This window comes from Microdochium trichocladiopsis (genome assembly GCF_020744255.1).
Source record: "Microdochium trichocladiopsis strain MPI-CAGE-CH-0230 chromosome Unknown B0I36scaffold_17, whole genome shotgun sequence".
Taxonomy (NCBI): Eukaryota; Fungi; Ascomycota; class Sordariomycetes; order Xylariales; family Microdochiaceae; genus Microdochium; species Microdochium trichocladiopsis.
Window position 1 is genome coordinate 361,136 of NW_025763560.1, and position 20,914 is coordinate 382,049.

At 53.5% G+C, this 20,914-nt stretch overlaps 6 protein-coding genes across 6 annotated transcripts; 3 read left to right on the plus strand and 3 right to left on the minus strand.

The window, feature by feature from the left end:
• Nucleotides 1–432: 432 nt before the first annotated feature.
• Nucleotides 433–1,092, minus strand: B0I36DRAFT_356580 (uncharacterized protein; the record flags this gene model as incomplete). The annotated part of the gene is made up of 4 exons (XM_046157648.1): nucleotides 433–677; nucleotides 728–784; nucleotides 868–970; nucleotides 1,030–1,092. The coding sequence occupies 4 exons, from the start codon at nucleotides 1,090–1,092 to the stop codon at nucleotides 433–435; spliced, it is 468 nt and encodes a 155-aa protein (XP_046004209.1).
• A 252-nt stretch (nucleotides 1,093–1,344) lies between these two features.
• B0I36DRAFT_214887 (uncharacterized protein) lies at nucleotides 1,345–2,217 on the plus strand (the record flags this gene model as incomplete). The annotated part of the gene is made up of 1 exon (XM_046148952.1): nucleotides 1,345–2,217. A coding segment is annotated over one exon (873 nt), but the record flags the coding sequence as incomplete, so codon positions are not given.
• A 3,918-nt stretch (nucleotides 2,218–6,135) lies between these two features.
• On the plus strand, nucleotides 6,136–8,567 carry B0I36DRAFT_300374 (heterokaryon incompatibility protein-domain-containing protein). The gene has a single exon (XM_046152021.1). It carries the CDS (start codon nucleotides 6,183–6,185, stop codon nucleotides 8,259–8,261), a length of 2,079 nt encoding a protein of 692 aa, XP_046004211.1. The 5' UTR covers nucleotides 6,136–6,182; the 3' UTR covers nucleotides 8,262–8,567.
• Nucleotides 8,443–9,493, minus strand: B0I36DRAFT_378559 (HET domain-containing protein; the record flags this gene model as incomplete). Its single annotated transcript, XM_046160700.1, has 2 exons — nucleotides 8,443–8,521; nucleotides 8,850–9,493. 2 exons carry the CDS (start codon nucleotides 9,491–9,493, stop codon nucleotides 8,443–8,445), a joined length of 723 nt encoding a protein of 240 aa, XP_046004212.1.
• A 2,390-nt stretch (nucleotides 9,494–11,883) lies between these two features.
• Nucleotides 11,884–13,047, minus strand: B0I36DRAFT_341970 (uncharacterized protein; the record flags this gene model as incomplete). Its single annotated transcript, XM_046156049.1, has 3 exons — nucleotides 12,499–13,047; nucleotides 12,348–12,452; nucleotides 11,884–12,011 (listed from the first exon to the last, which is right to left on the minus strand). The coding sequence occupies exons 1-3, from the start codon at nucleotides 12,920–12,922 to the stop codon at nucleotides 11,884–11,886; spliced, it is 657 nt and encodes a 218-aa protein (XP_046004213.1). The 5' UTR covers nucleotides 12,923–13,047.
• Nucleotides 13,048–15,913: 2,866 nt separating this feature from the next.
• B0I36DRAFT_210274 (uncharacterized protein) lies at nucleotides 15,914–16,180 on the plus strand (the record flags this gene model as incomplete). The annotated part of the gene is made up of 1 exon (XM_046148899.1): nucleotides 15,914–16,180. A coding segment is annotated over one exon (267 nt), but the record flags the coding sequence as incomplete, so codon positions are not given.
• Between the last annotated feature and the right edge of the window lie 4,734 nt (nucleotides 16,181–20,914).

The window sequence follows — 20,914 nt, forward strand, 5'->3', positions numbered from 1 at the left end:
ATGACTACCACCCAACAATTTACACCGCTGCCCAACATATTTCACCCCACGTTAACGCCGATCAGGAATGCCCGCGTTGTCTTCTGTGGGAATAGAAGTATTGAACGTGCTTCACCACATTGACGAAGGTCTAGGCCCAAAGCCGTCCCAGTATTCGCTAGCGGTCGCCTTTAGCCTGCTCGGCGTGGAGCAGTCAATGCCCCCAAGACTTGCGCAATGGAGTGATCCGCGGTCGGTTACGCCGCTCAGTAATTAGAGGTGCACCCTCATTCTCCACGGTGGCGCTGTCTGATCAATTGTGCTGACCTTCGTGAATAACCGCTGCGAGAAAAGGAGAGAGGAGGCATAACATGGGCTGTGGGGTTCTTAGTCGACTTTTCCATGTTGCAGAAAAGTAAAGGTAATCAATCTAGCCAGTCTGAGCCGCGAGATCTAGCTGTTCCCACGCGATCTTTTGTATGGCCTTTCATCACTTCTACTTTCACTAACGCGCTTGGCACTGACAAACACCACGTCCTCATCGCTGCTTTCACCCGTGTCTCCGGAGTGACTGTCGCTCCTGTTACTCGCGTTGTTCTGGTCAAACTTGTCGTTACCGTCGCTCCTCTCTGTGCTAGCAGCTTTCAGAGTCGCGCTGCCGAGAGTCGCACTCTTTGCGGATTCAGGATCCTCCAAAACTATGATCACGCATCAGCATGAATATAGAGTACGGCATGATGGACTATACCTTGCTTGAGTAAATCTCCGACCTTTGGTCGACCGTATCGTCGTAACATTTCTCCGCCTAGGGGGACGTTGCAGTTGGTCAGTTTCAGTAAACAAAGAGGGCTCAAGGACGCAGAGACGCGAGACCGTTTGGCAGCTTACACAGGCCATTTCCCTTGTCTTCAGAAATGTTCTTCATGAGTATAAGGGCCAGCACTTTCGGTTCGTGCTCGAGCAGGCGCTGGACATCGGACAGAAAGATGTCCTACCATAGCAAAACTTGTTAACAGCTAACCACAACCTTGTAGAGCGCGAAGTGCATACCTTATCTTGTTGGGGGACTCTTCTACCCGTGGATTTGCGAGCTGTCTGTTTCGTGCGCACCATGGCTGGAGGGAGTTTCTGCGATAGCTGAGGCGAGGTTTCACCCACAAGCAAGACGCGCAGAGGTTCTGAAGGAAATGGTCGGGGATGTGTCAAAAGGAGGGCAGACTTTGACCTGCTGCTCTGCGCGGTCACGATGGCTACTTATTCCCCTCAATTCGAGGGTTGGGAGCTTTAGTCAGCCTGCATACCCCTGACCTACGCCGGATCTCAAATGTTGTGAATGGACGTCCGTCTTGCTATATCGTTATACAAAGAATCGGCAGACGCATGTTTTGGGCCTCCAACAGAATGACCGAAAGAACGGAGGATCGAGCATACTCCCTGCTCGGCATCTTTGACATCAGTTTGACCATGCTTTATGGCGAGGGCGACCGTGCATTCGCACGTTTACAAGAGGAGATCCTCAAATGTAACGAGGATGCCTCAATATTGGTGTGGAGCTACCAGGAAGAAGACACAACATTCGCACCGAGCGGTCTCGCCCCGTCTCCCTCACACTTTCGAACCTACACTGGCCTGGTTGGGGAGTCTCGCCCACGAGGAACCCGGAATAAGGTATGCATCATACAACTAGATCTTCAGATGACGCCAGGGGGCCTGCTGGCAACGCGGAAGGTCTGGCCAGATCCCTTTGATAACCACAAAGCCTATGCCATCATCGCGGAGGCTGGGAAGAGAGTCAGGAGGCCCCAAAAAGTCCTCTTGATCCCTGTCCTGTACACGACTCCAGTCCAAAAAGGAAGGACTGTTCGCAATTGTGTTCGGTATGCGACACCACTCTGGGTCTTGTACGGTGTCGTCAAAACGGCTATGCCAAACTCGCTGTGCTTCGTCAGACGAGCGAGAGATGTGCGTCCGACCGGCATGATTGATGGATTCAGCTTGACTTCGATGGTCTGGGCTGAATTTAAGACGACATTCTCCTATCCAGTGCAGACACAAAGTCATCGCCGCCACTTTCCAGACATCCTCAGAGGCTCTGCTCGCGGAAAGCAACACAGACCAGTTGAGCGAACTTTCTTCCTGCAATTACAACATCGGAAAGAGCCAGGATGTCAAGTCGTGATTCTAGCTGACTATTGGATTGACGGTGCAAGAATAGCGCAAGGCACGAAAGTTTCGGTCTCGGTTCATAGATCCCCTGAAGGCTTCGATCTTCCCGCGACGCGGGAAGCTCCAGTTAGCTCGTGCTTATTGTCGACACGAAAGTTTACTAGACCAGGACGTCGGTCCACTTACAAGGCAACACCACATCAGAACAAGAGTCGAGCAGCGCAACCCAGAGCCGGGCAGGGGGAAAAACTCGCGTCCCATGGGCCTGAGCTTCTTCGATCTGGTCGGCCGCATCAAGGCTCGAAAATCGTTGTCGTCGACAGGCTCTTGTCATGGGCACCCGCGAGCTGGTGCAGCAAAGCCCGCAGTCCAGGAGTATCACCAGGAACTTTTTCCAGCTGCAGTATGCGTGCGTCACACCATGTAAGCACCAAAACCCGGGTCATCGGGATGGCCGTGTTGTACGACAATGAGGGGTTTAATTTGACGAGCTGGACCTCGAAGGCCCGCTTGCGGTGCGGCGCTGCAGGCTGCATGCAGCACACGTTGTGGACAGCATGCCCTCCCAGACAGCTGTGCAGAGATCCCTGCGGCGGACAAGGGACCCCAGCCCGGTCCTGATCCAGCAAACTGGTTGACGGTGCCCAGCTCTGTCACTCTGTCGATCCGCGGCAGGCGCCGGCGGCCCCTGCGTGCTGAAGCGACAGCGAGGATTGTCACGTCCAGCACGACTCGCAGGGCAGGAAAGCATGTTCGGACTTCCATGCGATCGCTCGGTTGCGTTGATATGTCCGCGTTTGACACGAGCTCGAGGCATGAGTGCTCGGAGCCTCGGATCATGTCTTGCTTTCTCCAAGTAGAGCTGGATTAAAAGAAGAGGCCTCAGAGCCCAGCCATGATAAACGTCGCAGCCACGACGGGGTGCGATGGAGCGCTTTGTGACCATCGGCGCATGCTCTTTCCAGAGCCATGGGTGAGGCTTGGCGTCGTTGCCATGTCAAACACCATGCAGTCAGACGTTCCGATTCGCTCGGAACACAGCACGACCCCCTGGTCGACGCCCCTCGCTATCTTGGGATCACCCCCGGCTTTCTGGGCTGACGCGCAGCTTCACCGGGCCACAGTGGAGTCGGGAGGAACACTCTGGACGCTGCGAGCACACGGAACATGGCACAGTGGCAACGCATGTTTCGGTCGCTGGATTGTCACCTGCCGCCAAGGCACAGAGCGCAGTGGACTCAGTGAAGCTCGATCCTGTGAGCAATGAATCTGTCAATTGCGTCGTTGTGGCGACCTCTTCATATAGTTTTCTTGACAATAGAGCTCCAGCCAGAGGCGGTGCTTGCATCGGACCCTCTCCTCGAGTGCTTCTCGAGAAGTGGCTCCCCTAAAAGGCCACTTAACGCGCAACTACTGCGCGCGAGAGGCCGATCCCGCCTGAGACGATTTGCCAACCGAGCTCGACAGTTGCTGGTCCAATCTCTACAGGTGTACAGCATTTCCCTGCCAAGCAGCGCCAGAGGACAACAACTACATGCCGAGACATGGTCGCATAGCGCCACGCAGACCTTTATCTGCAAATGCTGCTGCAAGCAGCCGCTCGCGTTCAGGTCGTCCATCATGGACATGGTTGCCGATCGAGCTCGGACGTCTTGTTGTAGTCTGGGATATGAGCTGGATGCGTGCCAAAGTGGTAGGAGAGGGTGCAGTGCTGTCCCGATGTCCCGTGCCGTGGTGGTCGATGGTGCTCATGGCAGCGGGACTCCGCCTCCGTCATAATGCGCTCAGCCCGTGTCTGGCTGGGAGGATCTCAGCTTGTGGTCTTGGTTCCAGCGCGACGCAGCTCTGTCAGGTGTGACAAGCCGCACGCCCCACAAACACTGAAACCCCCCCACCCCGGTCGCCTGGGATCAACCTTGGTACTCGTGGCCTGACCATCGTTTGTCCCTGAACTCTCCGGCTAGCACATGCTCAGCGTTGAAGCCCCGACACGCAGATCCCTGGAAAGAGCAAGGACTCGCTGCGCCGATACCACTGCGAGCTGGGAGTGATACTTCGACGCTTCCGCCTGGTACAAACCTTCCTCCTTGAGGGAACTGCCCGATCTCATCTTCGTCCCTGGACGGATCGAGCTTGGTTATGTTGGTCGTCAGCATAGGTGTGAACGGCCCGGTACGTGACGTCCGGAGATGAGGCTAGACCGATGCCACACAGTGGCATCACATTCCGGTGGGCTAACCTAAGACATGATCGTACTAGGCTCAGTGTTCAACGCAACGCGCTCACAAGGCCACTTCACTGCGCAGACGAGCATACCATTTTGGTGGTGGACGCGCTATCGAAGTTGGTACACGACAGCTGCCGGGGTCATCGTGCGCTCGGTACCCCCCCTGACTGGGTAATTGTCCTTGGAGCTGGGGGAAAGCGGGGTGCAAGTTTGATGAGTGCACCAGGCACGGCTTGTTCGTCAGGATCAGCCGTGATGTGACTGCTGCTCACGGACTTTGTACACGACGAGCGTTCGCAAGTAATCCCGAGCCCGCATGAACCCGGCACATGTCTGTCGATGCCATGGGAGTACAAGAGTCCGGGGTGCGCGCCCAGGGTTCCTTCACTGCCTTTCATCTGCAACAGCCCTCTCGACCGTGTGTCCTTCCAAGTCAACATGTGCAATTACATACAGGTGCCAACCGCGAATTCAAGCTCATCGAGATCGTCAGAAGCTGATTGTTAGCAGATCCAATACCACTGTGGCCATTTCCGGTTTCCTGTCCAACGATGGTGCCATGTCTACGAACGAACGCACAAGAAGTGCCAGCCGAACGTCACCTGTGCCGAATGGAGGTCAGTTGCTTCGTACGCCCTTGGGAATAATCTGCTGACTTTCTTCGAGGGGTGACGAGGTTTGTCGTGAGTTGCACCAGCGCCCAGGATGAGCTCGAATCATACTGAAGAGAGACAAAACAGCGGACTGTCGTCCTCAAACTCCTCCATCCTGGGAATGGATGATAACAAGGCCGCGCCAGCGCATTGATATCGGCCTTCAAGTATTCAGAACGAGTGACCTGGAAAGTCAGAGTAACAATAAATAGACAAATATCACGTTGACGAGCGGCCATGCAACGCGGCTGAAAATCATTGACGAGGTTCAAAGCCTCGATGTCGTCGGCAAAGCCATCGGCGACAATCATGCATCCACGCGGACCAAGGAGTGTTGGTCATTGGCTCTGCGAGCCTGGAGCTGGTTCGAGCTCCCGAGCCGTGTTCAACCACAACCCGGCCTCCAGCTCTAACACAACCCGGCGATTGACCCCACTAGAGCCCGGGTATTGGATCCACCACAGCCTGGTGATTAACTCCACACAGCCCGTCCGTTCCACACAGCCCGTCCGTTGTCCCGAGCAATCACGGATCAAGTATAAGCAAATCTAAATTTAGGAAGCGCTCATCATGCGCGGCGCCTTTGTTGGTTGATCAAAGAAGCCGAAGTGCGCCTGCTTTCTCAAGTCATTAGCTGGTTTTGCCGTCGAGGAGGAGTCGTGATTCGTCTTAGCTACGGCACTCCCCTAGAGGATTACGTGTCAGCCTGCGAACTCCAAGAGCCTTCCCGAATACGGCTTCTCGCTGGAGAGGGGAAGGACCAGAGTGCAGGTATGCGATCCCCGGCAAGCCATGTTGGCTACCAGAGAAGCTGTAAAGAGGCGCTCTTTATTTCCACTGCTGAAATGAATGCCTTGTGCAGGTGAGAAGGCGAAGAGTGCACCGTTAACTGCAAGTAGCAGGCGTTGTCAGTCCCGGATATGAACAAAATCACCAGATCAAGCAAGCATGTCCAACTTTTGTGGCATTACGAAAGGGTGTTACGCAACGGGAAAAGTGGGGCTGTCTTGGTGTTTGCAAGGCACAGCGACATCGTCCGTGTCAGTCGGCGTGTCTATCCGCCGAACCCTGCAACACCCAGGTGGCGTTTAAAAAGGGTGGGGAGCCCAACCCCGAACCTCGAATCCTTTACTCAACTCTCTGACCGACATATCAACATGGTTCGATACCGCCAATCCGGGTTCTGGGGCGACCCCAACTGCAACTTGTGTACCGCACACATTCGGGAGCGATGGTCCTCTCTGGACGTAACCCGAGAGCACGCAGAGGATGGCTGCCCTTACTGCGCCAACATGCTGGAGGGACTCCTCTTCCTTATTCCCGACGTGGCGACTCGCTTCGGTGAGGATGCAGCATTCCGGTTCGAAAACCTCCGCGAGATGACTGTGTATGCCGACCCAAACGGCTCACTCAAGCATGCGCGTCCAAATGAGAAGATCAAGCTGCAGTACAGCTGGTACATGATAGACGAGCAACAGCCGTATGAGCCATGTGGGGACACAGCGGCGGAAAGCAGCTTCGACGTGGCGAATACCTGGATTCAAGAGTGTCTGTCCAACCACAAGCTCTGCGGGAATGATGAGCCCACTGCACTCCCCACACGGATTCTCGATGTTGGTGAGGGCGCTGGCGGAGAGGGGGACAAGGAGCTGGAAATCCGACTGATAGAGTCCTCCGGCCAGACCGGGCGGTACATCTCGCTGTCCCACAGCTGGGGAGGCGAGCAACCCCTGACCACCACGACAGCCACTATCGACCAGCACAAGGCGGGGATACCGCTTGGCAGTCTGCCCGCCACCTTCCGGGATGCCTGCCACATCGCGCGCCGGCTGGGCATTCGCTATCTGTGGATCGACTCACTGTGCATCATCCAGGACAGCACGGCGGACTGGGAGCTGGAAGCCAGCCGCATGGCGAGCATCTACCGCAACTCGTGGCTGACCGTGTACGCGACCGCGTCGTCCTCCCCAAGCAGCGGCATCGTCCGCAGCAACCAAGCCGTCTGGATTGCCGCTGACGACCCCGAGGACGAGACGCTCGACATCCTGTTCCCGGACGCCGCCAAGCTGCGCCAGAACCTCCGCCTTTCCCTCCGCTTTGCCATCGTCCACCCCGACTTCCGCCGGTACGCAGAACCCGCCAAACAAAAGGACTCCTTCCCGTTACTAGCTCGCGCGTGGGGCTACCAGGAGCGCCTCCTCGCGCCGCGTGTGCTGCATTTCGGCCCGCAGGAGGTGTTCTGGGAGTGCATGCAGATCTTGGACTGCGACTGCGGCGGCATCAAGGACGCGTCGCTGACCCAGCACATGGGCGTGTACGCGAGCCGCGACACCACCGGCCAGCTGCCTCCCAAGGTGTCGCACTACGCCGCGCTGCATGTGGGCACAAGCACGAAGAGTACGATCAATCAGGCGAAGCGCAGGGAGAAGTTGCTCGCGCGCTGGCAGGAGATGGTGGAGGAGTACACGAACCGGTCCTTGACGTTCTCGACGGATCGCCTGCCAGCTTTTTCCGGGGTCGCCGCCGAGATGGTGGATGCGCTCGGGATGAGGTACCTCGCTGGTCAGTGGGAAGAGACCCTACCTCAAGCGCTACTGTTCGAGCGAACCAACGCCACTGACATGGCGAGGCTGGCCATCAACGACGTCCGTCCGGCACCGTCGTGGTCTTGGGCGTCGCCCGATACTCCGGTGACGTTTCCGGTTCCCTTGGCTGGGCCGCCGGAATGGGACAAGCCTGTTGTCCACGCCAAGGTCTTGGAGGTGCGGAGTGTTCCATCTGGGACGGATAAGCGGGGACAGGTGAAGCGGAGCGAGTCGTTCTTGATACTCTCGGCGGAGCTAGTGAGAGCGTCGCTGTGCTTCTCGGATGATCCGTACCTCCTCCCCGATAAGCCGTGGATGTCCATCCGAAATGCAGTGGCCAAGGGCATCAAGGGCCCTCAGGCTGCCTTGGGCAAGCTCGGGCGAGGGTCATTCATAGTCCAAGTGCACAAGCACGAGCCGGCGATGTTTGTCCCGGACGTTCGACTGTGTGACGAGCGCGGCGAGTGGATTTGGAAGGATGAGGACGAAATTTGGTGTGCGAGGATCATGGATTCGAGGGAGACCAAGTATTGGCTTGTTTTGAGACGGATTGGGGAGGAAGGTTCAACTTATGAAAGGATTGGAGTCGTCAGGAATGATGAGGCCATATGGTCATCGCTCGACGACAAGACCTCGATCAAGATCGTCTAAACAGTTAACGGCAATACGGCGCGGGCATTAAACGTGGCGTTACCATCTTTCCCCACAACACCTTAACCTCATCTAATCTCTCCAGCGAGTGCGCTACGTGTCACGATCCGACCTCCGGGGTCAACCGTCCGGTCGGGCTTCGGGGTTGCTGTTCTGCGAAGTAGGTAAAGCTCAAGCAATATCACAACTGGTCGAATGTCGTTCTCTCTCTGGGGTTGTCGTGTCTCTTGGAAGAGATACCAGTCTCGGCAATTGAGTGACTAGTTCAAGTGTGGGTGAGAATGGTACTTAGATTGATCGCTGAAGTATGAAGGTAAGGACTGTCTGGTCAAGGGAAACTATCTGGATCATATACCCCTTCATCCTTCATCGTTCAGTCATGGCGCCGACGGCGAGCCGTCGGTCGCGCGACGGGACATTGTCGGCTAGTTGACAATTCTTCGTCGCGGGGCCGACCGCCAAGGATCGGCTCCCTTTCTTGATGACTAAGGTCCTTTGCTTATGTAACCGCCCCGTGACCCTTCGCAGCCCTGCCCTTGTCCATGGCCCGGTACCGCGGCCTTGTTTGTCCTGCCTCGTAGCCCAAACAATCCCCTGTTAGTCCCTGGGCCGTCACACCACGCCTCGCGTTCTAAAGTTGTAAAGTGGAATAATGGTATATTCCGTAGGGCCCTAGCAGGAATACCCGTCACGTCGCGTATAACTGCCTCTAAAGACCTCTTATCGCCGAAGAAGACCCCTTTCCTCGAGTAGAACTCGATAATCTGCGGGGCGATAAGCTCTTGAAGTGTCCAACCGCGCGTAAACCACCGACTACCTCGGAAAGCGGCATCCCACAATGCCACACCTGGCTGCTGACTGGACGTCGCAGAACAGGAGGTTGATAGACAAGACACGTCAGAGAGGAATACGTAGCATCGCTGCGCGCCACGGTACCACTTGAACATGCTATTGATTGCAGTTTGGCGTTCGATGGCGTCTGATTTGTCGATACAACAAGAGCCTACCCAGAAATGCTGCAGGCCATGTCGCTGGGCCTGGTCGGCGCAGAACTTGATCTTCGCGTAGCCGTCTTTCTTGTGCCAGTCGTTTGGAGTCGTTTTGACATCGTTGTAGATGACCTCGTCGGTGCCCCAGGTATGGGAAAGAATTGCATAGGGGGGGATACCGTCAGCGCGCAGATCGGCGGTGACGGTGTAGTTGCTGGCGTTGTCTCGTTGCAGGAGCCGCATTGTAGAGTATTAACCGATAGGATTAAGGGTTCCTGTTCAGGGTGAAGGACCCGGACGCCGAACATCACGCGTGAAAGTCAAATGGGATGCAGAACTCAACATTATCACAGTAGGATGTTGGGCGGCCTCAGCTCTTGCGTAAGGCTGAAAGTGCGGGGTAAGGAAGGGTTTCGATATGACATTTACATGGCAAGGCAGACTCGTTACTCGCTTGTACAACGTAGGAGCTCAGAGTCAGTGCGTCAAACGTACATGCGGCTTCTCCTGATTGCAAAGGTTTGGCTTCCCCGCATAAGGAGAGGCTGGCCATGATACGAAGTTTTGGTCGTGCGCCACAACATGAAAGCGGTAGTGTATGTGCATGTAGAATATATGATCGCATTGAAGTTGTCCCACGTACAGTGAGCCAGATGCGAAGAGGTCTTTGTTCTTTGCATTATGTCGAAAGCGTCATACTCTGCCGTCGTTCTGCGATAGGCAAGGCGAAGATTGCTCGACAATCGGCCAGAGCCACCACTACAGATTCAGTACAAGCCGCACGACGAACAAACAATCTTTCGTTAGTGCCAGCCGCTGCACGTGACGGTGCAATCCACTTTTGGAGCTACTGGCTATGGGTCAAGAAGGACAATCAGTTCGCGACCTGAGCAGACCGCACGCTATTTGGTGGTTGAAGACTCTCGTGAAGGCCCGTGTTTCTCAATCCGAACGGCTCATCCCTCCATCCGCTGAACTGTGATATGCAACCAACGGTCGAGAAGTGGTGCCGGTGCTGAGCACACAGTACTGTGCGCGATCAGCTCCTTGGCTGGTGTTAGGTCTGGGTGAGGTAATGTAAAGCTTCAGAGTCTGGGATAGTACGACAGGAGGCGTACGAGCATCTGATCTCCCGACTACGGCAACCCTTTCTTGCTGTGCGCTCGTCGCTGCAGGAAAGCTACTGAAAGACATGCTCGCAGAACGGCTGACCAAGTCGACGTGCTAGAGTATTGACCAGAGACCGCGACGGGGAGCGTGAGCCCCCAAAAGGTACACCCTTGCACGCGACAACCACGGGCCCCAGCTGTGCCAGACCGTCGCGTCTGCTGCCCCTGAGTCAAAGCGGCGGGCGAGCTCCCCGAGAAGATACTCAGCGCCTCGAGACAATACCGCGCTTCCGCTAGAGGCAAGTACTCCCCAGAATGACACGCCGTCTATCCGAGAAGCTCCTCTTCTCGCACGAATTCTATGCTCGCGTGTGCCGATGCATGCACCGTGCACCGCGACGACCAGATGCACATGTCATAGCTCGCGCATCAAAAGCCATTGTTGGCTCACGTCGCAGAAGCTGGCCTTAGATATGGAGACAGTATTGCTGCCCATCCACCATGATTACGCTGCACAGCCAGCGCTTGACGCCCGCGCCATCGACGCCATTCGTCCAGTCTGTTACTACGTCAAGTGGTTTGCAGGACACAGAGGTCTGAACAGTTCACCAGTGCGGCCACTGTCAGAGTGCTACAAACTACGGGTGCAATTGCGGTCTTGTGCACTTCACAGTCAGCTTGTAGACTTGTGGTGCAGTTTTGTACGATAGCCGTGCCCTGCTTTAGAAGCAGACCGACCCCCAACTAGTCAATGTCGGCATTTGCCGGATTTTAAGAGTAAAATCCGCGGAAAGGCGCGAACGAGCAAGTTAACTCGCAGCCACAGCAAGCAGCGGGTAGCCAGGAGCAAGAGCTCCGGTGGCGAGCTTCCCCACCCCACCACCCCACCACGGGTACACTTGGCCATTGGCCAGGCGGCAGTACAGCTCCCGGCGCCCCAGTGCTGTCAGTGGCCGCACCGCCCACGATCTCGATGACATGTTTGCCTTCGGCTAAAGGATCCTGATCTGCACTGACTTTCTTTGCCCTCGCCACCGCGTGTTATTCCAGCATGCATATCATGTCAGGTCTTCACCCACGCTGGCTTACGCGCTGGACCGTTTCTCTTTCCAGATCTCTCAGCCACTAAGCAGCGGGATCTAGTTGTTACGACCTGTACATCTGGCCCGGCTTCGGCGAGGATCACGATCTCGGAGTCTTACGTCCTGCCATGCCTGCCGCCGCTGGCCAGCAGCCATGAGGCCTCCCCTATCAGCACGAGATTCTTCCTGCCACTCCCTGTACATTTGCCAAAATTCACAGATACTATTGGGTAGGCGCAGCGCCGCTTCAACCCTGGGTCGACGCATAGCTGCGAGCAGATCTATTATTATTGCACGCGAGCATTTCAGCTTAGGCACTGATGGCGTTCACCATCAAAGGGAATTCCACCGCTGGTTATCTTCAAGGGCCAGTCGGTGCAACAACAGTGGTTTCCTGACACGAGCCTCGACAAGTGGCGTGACTGGAGATTTGTTACATCACCTAATGGGTAGACCAGCAATGACATTGCATTGAGATGGCTTCAAGAGCTCTTTGTTCCGCGTACAGGCCCCAGGATCCGAAGCGATGGCGGGCGCTGATCCTGGACGGCCATGGGTCGCACAGCTGACCTGTTTACATTAACATAAGTCATTATTTTCCGAAGTAAGCAATGTGCGAGGAGAATGATGGTGATCGATGCTTTATTCCCTTCGCGCTTGAAGTATCAGCTTGCCAAGTCCTCTTCTATAGATCTTCGAAAGATATCGCTGCAGACCTCTTCATGAGGGCTATCTCCCCTTTTGGGGCCTCGTTTTCTCGCGGCTGATGCTTTCGACTCAATTCTTTACACTTCCTTAACCTGGACAAGTTGCCAAGGGGTATGCTTTCAAGTCTTTTAATAATCTGACTCAATGGTGTTTTCAGTAAATCAAGCGGCCCATATGCACCCTTGAGCTCTTCACGACCCTGTGCATGCTCGTTGCCCCAGCCACAAGAACAATCTGGACCCCGTGATCCAAGAATGCTCAGAATACTTGCTCGCATATGGTTCCGTCTCTCCTCAAGCAAGTCTGTGAAATCAGTATTTGATCTCGAAAACTGTCAGACAAAACTTACACGCTACTTTTCCCGACGTCTTTGCGCAAAGCACTTCGCTGATCATTTCATGCTCAGAGAGACACCAATATGAAGCGTCACAACGTAGGATCAGGGCTAACGTGGTTTCCACGAAGCGCTCTTCATCACGAAGTCGATGTGTAGCGGCCATCATGTAGCCGAGCTGTATCATATTCATGTCGTCTCGGAGCTTAAGCCATGGCGCGAGGGCAAACTTCATAGCCACACTGAGATCGTACTTGTCAACCACGATGGCGACTCCGAGAACATCTGCAGGATCGAGAGTTTGCGTCAATAGGTCGTTTCGATGATGGATCACATAGCAGACAGTGTGCATTGCGCCGAAATCGTCATCGCCAAGTTCGACCGGCTTGGGCATGTCTTCAGACAGGTTTTGGCCTTCGTTCCAATTTGGTCCAAACATGGCGTCGAACACCTTTGATGCGGTTCGAAGACATCTTGACTGCACCTTCAATGGCGCTTGGTGAGGACCAATAAGGAGAATGACATCGCCGCTGCCACATATCTCTTCGTACTGCTCGGGCTGCCGGCCCATGTCAAACGTAGTTGTTGTAGAGTCTGGTTCAATTGTTGATACCAGGGTTGACCGCAAGGAGATTCATCGTCCCGAGCTTTCGACTAGCATCACGCGGATGGCTCGCGGTCGATCGTTGCGCTTGGCTGCGATACTGTCACTCGTGGGTCGGCGAAAGGCCACGAGCGTGGACGCATGAGTAGAAGGAGCAAGGCGACGAGAAAAGAGGTGTTCGTTTCGAGGCAGGAGTAACGAACATAAATGGGCAGTACAGTGTTTGTGTGGTGCCCAATCAGCGGTGCATAGAAAGTGAACTGACTAGACATACTACAAACGAGGTTTTCCTACATACTATAATGCGAACGATCGCTACTTATAAATGTCAGTACACGGTGCTCGTTGCTGGCATCGGTTAATCGCTCGTCCGCGTGCAGCCCGAGCCCAGAATGTGTAGTCTCACCCCTGGAATGAGGCCTTCTGTTTCCGGTGGACCGTCTGCCGCACCCGTGCAGTGCTCATTCTGCACCACAGCTTGTCTTTGAAATTACAACTTCATTGAGAATGTTGGTTAGAGGTTGGCAAAGAGATGGTCGAGCTTCGGCAGCACCCGGAAGCGGGATTTACTAGGCTGATCAACGGCGAGCCCGTCTTGATCTGGTGATCACATCTCCGCAGTGCACACTCCAGTCCACCGGCTTCTATGAAGCCATTTGACACTGTGGAGTATCCTCCTGTTTATGCAATAAGTGAAGGATGCGGAAACCTGCAGCCAGGACTTGCTGTCGTGACCGCTGCCCCACTCACCTGCAAGAAGCTCTGTTTATGGCTCCACACTTGGTATCGCCAAGACGAGGCGGACCGTGCGCAGAAAGAGTTGTGTTGAGCGAAAGCGGACACCGATTTCGAATTCGATTGTAACGGTCTCTATAGTCTTCAGGATTTTCTAGACAAAGATTCATTACTATTTACGTCAGCGATCAAGCTATCTACAGCTTGCGCAGGATTGACAGCTCCCTCCAAGAACAACAACCTCATGGGAGGAGCGAGAATCGACCAGCTTCGATATTTCTCGAGCTTTGCTTACTTCATTGAATAGCTTCACTCATACCTATCATCCGTTTAAGCTCAGAGATTGGACCTTCGCAACACTTTGGGCTAGCAGCCTGGCAACGCTCATTCAAGTGCAACAAGCTTGTGACAAGAGAGGCACACGTACATCATGCTGTATGAATTACGTGAATGGGACCACTTCTACATGTTGAGGAGATCTTAAAGCCCGTAGACCCTGTTTCTTATATGCCTGATGGCGAAAAGATTCAACGAAGATGGAAAGGAATACCTTAACGACTTATCTACACTCGAAACTGATCTAGCCCTTTCTATTTACCTTACGAGTCTCGAGGCCTCTTTCGAAGGGGCGTGGCTAGAAAGGAGTAGGCTAGTTGATAAAATTATCACGTACCGAGAGATATACAAGTTTTCGTTCAAAACAATAGCACTATCAGTTCGAATAGTAGATCGCTATCTTAGCAGCCTCAACTTCGGGCAAAAAGGCAACGTATGCAGAATAGAGAACGATAAATTAGTGTTTACATCTACGTTTCTTGCTACGAAACAGCTAGAAGGCGAAACGGTATCTAAAGGGTTTTGCGATGACGCCTTGAAGGACCATTCCGCCGTCGCGAAACGAAAGGTTATGAGGGATCACGCTATCCTAGAAAAAAAGATTTACAAGGCGTTATCCAACCCACTCGAGTACTCTTCCATTTCTGACTATACTTCCCATGACTGGAACACGCACGTTCTGGAAACATTTTGGTACTTGGGAGAAGCAAGCCTTTTCAGCCGCAAGTTCATTTTGTATACATCCGAGGATCTTGCGAACGTAATACACAAAATCGCATTTGAGATTGAAGATTTGTTCGAAGAATCTATATTGCCACAATACCTCCCTGAAGAAAGTGAGATTAGGCGGTGCTTTGTAGAGTTTCATCTAGATTTGTTTCCATTCGAGAGTATGCCCAGCTTGAAAAGTAACCGGCGGAGAGGTAAGCGACCGATGACTATACGCAATTGATAGTGGCTCGGAGGCTGATCCCTGCTATACTTCAGAACTCAATCTAGGTTATGTTTGGGCTTTAAAGTCCCAAAATCCGCAACTCGCGGCTGTTCTTAGGAGAAGTATGAAACATACCCGCGCACTCTTACTCGATCTGTCTCCGTGCGGACCAACCTCCAGATGCTGTGAGCTTCAGTACGCGAACAACGGAGACTTGAACCCCAAATCTTGTGCTGCGCAACAAAGGGCAGGTGTTGCGGAGAAACTTGGAAAGCCCATTGGCTCAACAAAATACTTGCCGTGCGACAACTCATGCAACGCCGTTGCCTCGACCGCCGATTCTGGCATCGTAGGAAACGATCTTCTGCTCCGCCTTGAAGTAGGTTCTCAAGGCATCCAGCAGAAGCTTGACACGGCTTACGCTGAAGACGACCTCGCTCCCTTCGAGGTCAGCGGGAAGCAGCTGCTCACGGCTGGCGGAGATGGCTCTAGCAAGCTCTGCGACGCCAAGTTCAATGAATGAATTTCCCGTCACCAACTTCCACGAGCACAAGCACGAGATCTCGCCTGTGGCCCGAAGAAATACAATCAAGGAGACATTCGCATCAAGCAGCTTGGATGCCGTTCCACGTAAACAGAGCAAGGCCATCCAACCACGGGACTCGACTCCGGGGTCAAAATGTACGATTCCCCCGGTCTTGAGGCTCAATTCTTCAGGCCCAGCCCTTCACTCTTCTTCCCGTGGTCCGGCATCTACAGCCACCCAGCGTACAGGCGACCCATCCCCAGAACTACCTCCTCGCTCCGACAACGGAGACATTATTGAATTGCCTGAAATTGACACGGACACTGAAGACAGCGATTACGAAGACGTCAAAAGGGTCGAAACTGCCTCATGGGCCCATGCATCGCCTCTGATGAAGGCACTGATCCACCAGGAGAATGTGAACCCATTCCTGGTGTTCGGAAAACCCGGGCCTCTTAATATGGAGGAAGTATTCCCGGAGAATAAGGATCGCTTCCACATGTTTCGACGAAGAACATCGAGTGCCGACTGGAGCGGCACAGACAGACTAACCGAGGAGGAAGTGCAGCGAGATATCGCTGTTCGCGAAGACATGAGGAGAGAAGGGGCATGGAACTACGAAATGAGCAGAGAACTTGCTTGAGTAGCAGTATAACGGACCTAGCGATAGCGGATTAAAGCCAGCATAAACCATGAAAGGGATTGTGGCGGTATTCGTCTTCAGTGGCCATTAGACGTAGTTTATCTGCAGTATCATAACTCTCGTCTTTGAAGAATAGCCGTACGTGGAGCGTGTCTCTGTCTTGAACCATATGGAGTTGTTGTATTATTGCACCTGCGAGCAAATTACTTCAGACGTCTTGGCTGTGGGAATTGTGGACAATGATGACAGCAGCGCCATGGTGTGTGTGCAGATTGATGGCTCGATGCAGTCAGTATGAAGTTTTGTTGCGACTGGAAGTATTACGAATTGGCCAACAAGATTAACTGCTCTGATTCAATTATGTCGGGCGGATAGCAAAGCGAAGTGCAATCGAGGTACGACAGCACGCTTGATCTATCTCCTTGGCGTCTCCTCCACGCGTACGCTCCACGTTCTCGTCGCATGCAAGCCACCCAAACGTTGCCGAAAACTGAAATGGAGGGCCTTAGTAACCACTGTTTGCACAGGGAGACCGTCCACAGACCGGCCGTGTGCGCAGGGCGGGCGGTGCGCGAAAGCCCCTCTAGCGCTGCGCCGAATGCCCAATGTGCGTGATGCCTCACTTCGGTATCTGGGGCAAGATGGCCATCGGTGCAGTGCCTGGGTATAGGTCAGCCTCATTGCCGCACGTTTCGTTCGTTCTGTTTCTTCCTTCTGCCAAGCCCATCAACCTCCTAAGTGCTCTTTTGACGACGATGACGACGTCGCCGTCGTCGTCATGGATGCATAGACGCTCCGCGCTTGCTTCGTCTGGCTAACCTCCACCCGGCAGCAGCAACAATCACCATAGGTAAGTCGCCGATTCCAGCTTTACCGAGCCCTTACTGACACCTTCGTATAAGGGCTCCCATTCCGGCCGCAAATCCGCCGCCGCCATCCTAGCCCCCGAGGCCATCAAGCTGCGTCGGAAGCGAGAAAAGCAACAGCAGCAGCAGCAAGCAACCCTCCTTCCTCCCAGCCCAGGCCCGGCTCCGCCCGAGACGCCCGTAAGCCACGATACCGCTGGGTCAACGCGCCGCACTAGGACGTCGCTGATATATTGTGTACATCAGGAAATGATACGGCCCCCTTAGCTACGTGCGCCAGAAATGTTCACCCACATGACTAAGTACATTACCACACGCTTCGGTCTCGCATCGCTAATGGTGCGCATGTATGTGGTTGTCGCTCAATCCTGTGGTAGGCGCATCCGCCAACCGCCTCATTGAGGTAACCGACCGCGTGGCTTCCCCGGAGGATCCATATATCTCTGCTTCACCTCCGGGCTCGGGAAGGGTCGTGCCGAAGGCCACGCCGGCGGCAGTGAGTTCGCGGAGTCTCTTGATCGCTCGCTTCGGGAGCGTCACATGGCGGCTCTTGAGAGCCTAGCTGGTGGTGTTGTAAGTTCATCCTCTGTTTGCGCGCCGGGTCGTGGATGAAAAGGGCAAGGAGTAGAGGGCGGGGTTTCTCGTCTTGGTTCTTGGTGTTTGTCACGGGTTTTGTCAGTGCGGGTGTTGCCGTACCGCGGCGGGGGAGGCTAGAGAGAGTGGGGCGCCGTCGCCGCGCCGCGCCCTGTCCTCTCCTGCTGCGTTGTTGCTGGGCTCTTGCGACTGCTCGTGCTTGTGTCAACTCCTCCTTTATTTGCTGGGCCCTCGTTTCTGTCCTTCTGGGTGCGCACTGCCTTTGATGCGGTAGTAGATGCGTGGTCAGGGATTTGATACTGCTTTACGGCATCGCGGCTAATTCGTCGCGGGTTCTCGGTGCAGGTGTCTCCAGTTTCTGCCAGATTCCTTCTCGGCTAATACGAAGCGCTTCACAGGATATGACAACGTGTTCGAAGGTCTCGTCTCCTCATATCGCCATCGCGGCGATATCACCGCTAATGCTGCTGTTCTATACAGGGAGGCTCTGAGGCCCATTCGTTCCGTTCATACGTTTGGTGATGGACGACTCGAACTCAAGCTGGGCCCAGTGGCGGGGTATGCAGGAAAGAGTCTGCCGGGTGAACGCGGGTAGAACACAAGTGTATGCCAAGGCCATGACAGAACTGCTGTGGATAGTCGGTCGGCAAGGAGAAGGTCTTGTGTAAGGAGAAGGTCTTGTGTAACCGGATCGGGCGCAGCGGGCCCGCGGTCGAAGGCCTTGGGATGAAGTGATGAAGTCGGTGGTGAAGTCGGAAGGCTCTGGCAGGGCAGCTTCTGCTGTAGCGGTAGGGAATCACGGAGAGAAGTCACTCTCTCAGTGCAGCATCGGATGTGCCACTGCGACCAGACTTGCGGACGCGAATTGCGGCATTTTCTCGCGAATGCAGTGGGCGTGTCGCAAGCTCGCTCCGTCGTCGCTTCGCGTTTGGAGACGGGGCAATACACAAAGAGGGCCCGGGGACGCTCTTGCTTTACCCGCCATGGGAGTCCTATTGTCCTGCTTTATGTAGGCTTACCACTACCATGCTGAATGGTGATATATCCCAAGCGGGCTGCACAACATAATGGCGTGGTCTGAAAGCTAAATCGAAACTATCTTGGCATACTTCAGTCAAAAGATGTGTTCCCTCAAGCTTCCGTGGTTTCTGTTGAAGTAACTTTCAATTCATGAATGAAACGACTAGACTAGCGGCACATAAAGCGTAACGACGTATTATAAATAAATGGTAGCTTTCCTGAAAATACGGCCTAGAGTTTGGTCCACGATACATGACCCCCTGAAGATGGAATAAATGATGACATTACATGAGCTCTTTTGGCCAGTAGTCTTTTACAATTTTTTCCGCATCCATTTCTGCATTTTGCTGCAGGGACACCCCCAGCTTAGCCAGGTCATTCTTTTGACACTGCTTTAAGACCGCTATGCAAATATCTACAGCTTTAGCACGTACCACCATACCGATCTCAGAATTTTTTGCTTCCGAGAAATCTTCCCATTGAATTAATAGAGCCAGCAACTCGCGTTTCTGTAAGCAGTTGACCTTCTTTAAGAAAGTAGCACGATGATAAGCCAGATTATCTTTGACATCTTTCTTGAACCGCTTATCCTTAGCTCGCCGAGTTGATTCAACGCTATCGATTCGGCGTCGACTCCAAAGCACGGCCAGAGCTGACCAATAATCCATGACGCATTTTTGAGATATGTCTCTCAAAATCAGTCCCACGGGCTTCATGTCGTCGAAGCTTTGGGCCGCATTTGTTTGTTCTACAGTTTGATCGGACGAAGAACGGCACACGCGGGAAAGGGAATTGCTCTCTTGCCTGGCTTCTTCTATGTGGAATTGATAGGCTGCTTTTTCGTCAGGAATGAAATCCTTACATGGAGGGCGATCGTACAAGCATTCGACAAAAAACTCTATAATGTCCGCAATCGCGGAAAGCCAATGTTCTTTTCGTTCTTTTATAGCATCGAATGCCCTGAGGAAGTCATCGATAGCAAGACTCATAAATGATTGTGCATGAGTTTCATTCTCCAGGGATTCTACGATTTCCTTTTTCACATCCCTAGCTTGATCTTTAGTTAGTAGTTGAGTCCACATCGCATCAACATCTTTCACAGTTTGCGCTGGAATATGGCTCCGTGTGCGTGGCATTCGGCGCACTGACTACTAGGTAGCCGATGATCCATTGTTGGCTACATGTCCATATAATATATACACAGCTTAACCATTATTTTATGACTAAGAGGTTTATAACTAATTTCATTCACGAGTAAGCAAATCACGTAAGTATCTGGAAGGCCGCCCTTTGAGGCGGCCATCCCAAGATCCCCGTCAGCAGCCCACTGCTCAGGTAATACCCCTGGCAAAACCCGTGAAAACTGGGTTGTACGTCTGTCTGGTTTGGCTTTGTTTTTGACGATCAGACCATCCCTCTCGCTCCAGGACAGAAGGGAGCGTCCTGGAATTGGCTGAAAAGTCCTGTTGGACTCGAGATACGACCGCTCGAGCACTTGATACTACTGTAGACCCTACTTGGGCTAGAAAACCACGAATGAACAATAGGGCATGTTGCGCATTACGAAACATGACTCTTCTAGCTAGATAGCTCAGGTTAATAGACATCATGCACGTGGAGGACGATCCTTTTCAAGGCGCATTTGAAGAGCTCGCATGCGCTGCATGACTCCCCGAAGACGGTCTACAACACCGTGGCGATTATTTGAAAGCGAAGCCCAGACATAAGTGATGTTCAGTTCTTGATGCGCTGCTTGTTAGCTCCTCTATTATAGCGTCAGTAAGGGTCGTTCATAGCTCACCTGTTTTCCATCGACTTCGGAGTCCGTCAAGTTCCACAAAAGATAATTCCTGATGAAACTTGACTAGGTGATCCCTGATCTGGCCTTCTATATCCGTATAGCATATCTTTAATGACTCCTCGAATAGATTACAAACCTCGTTTGCAGCATTATATATAGCACCCGCGAGTTCTTCGGCTGTATACGAGATAAATCGATGGCTGATTAGAGGAACTTCTCTCAAGTATTCAAACGTTCTCCAGAAACGAGTCTTCGAGTTCTCAGGGGGGTGTTTGTAATCTGATATGCATGGATACTCGAGACGGTACCCGAGGCTTGTGAGTATTCTCCTTTCCGCACCGGCGTGGTTATCCGTTAGTACACCGTGTTGTA

Coding starts and splice junctions, on each gene's coding strand:
- B0I36DRAFT_300374 (XM_046152021.1), top strand. CDS start 6,183: ATGGTTCGATACCGCCAATCCGGGTTCTGGGGCGACCCCAACTGCAAC.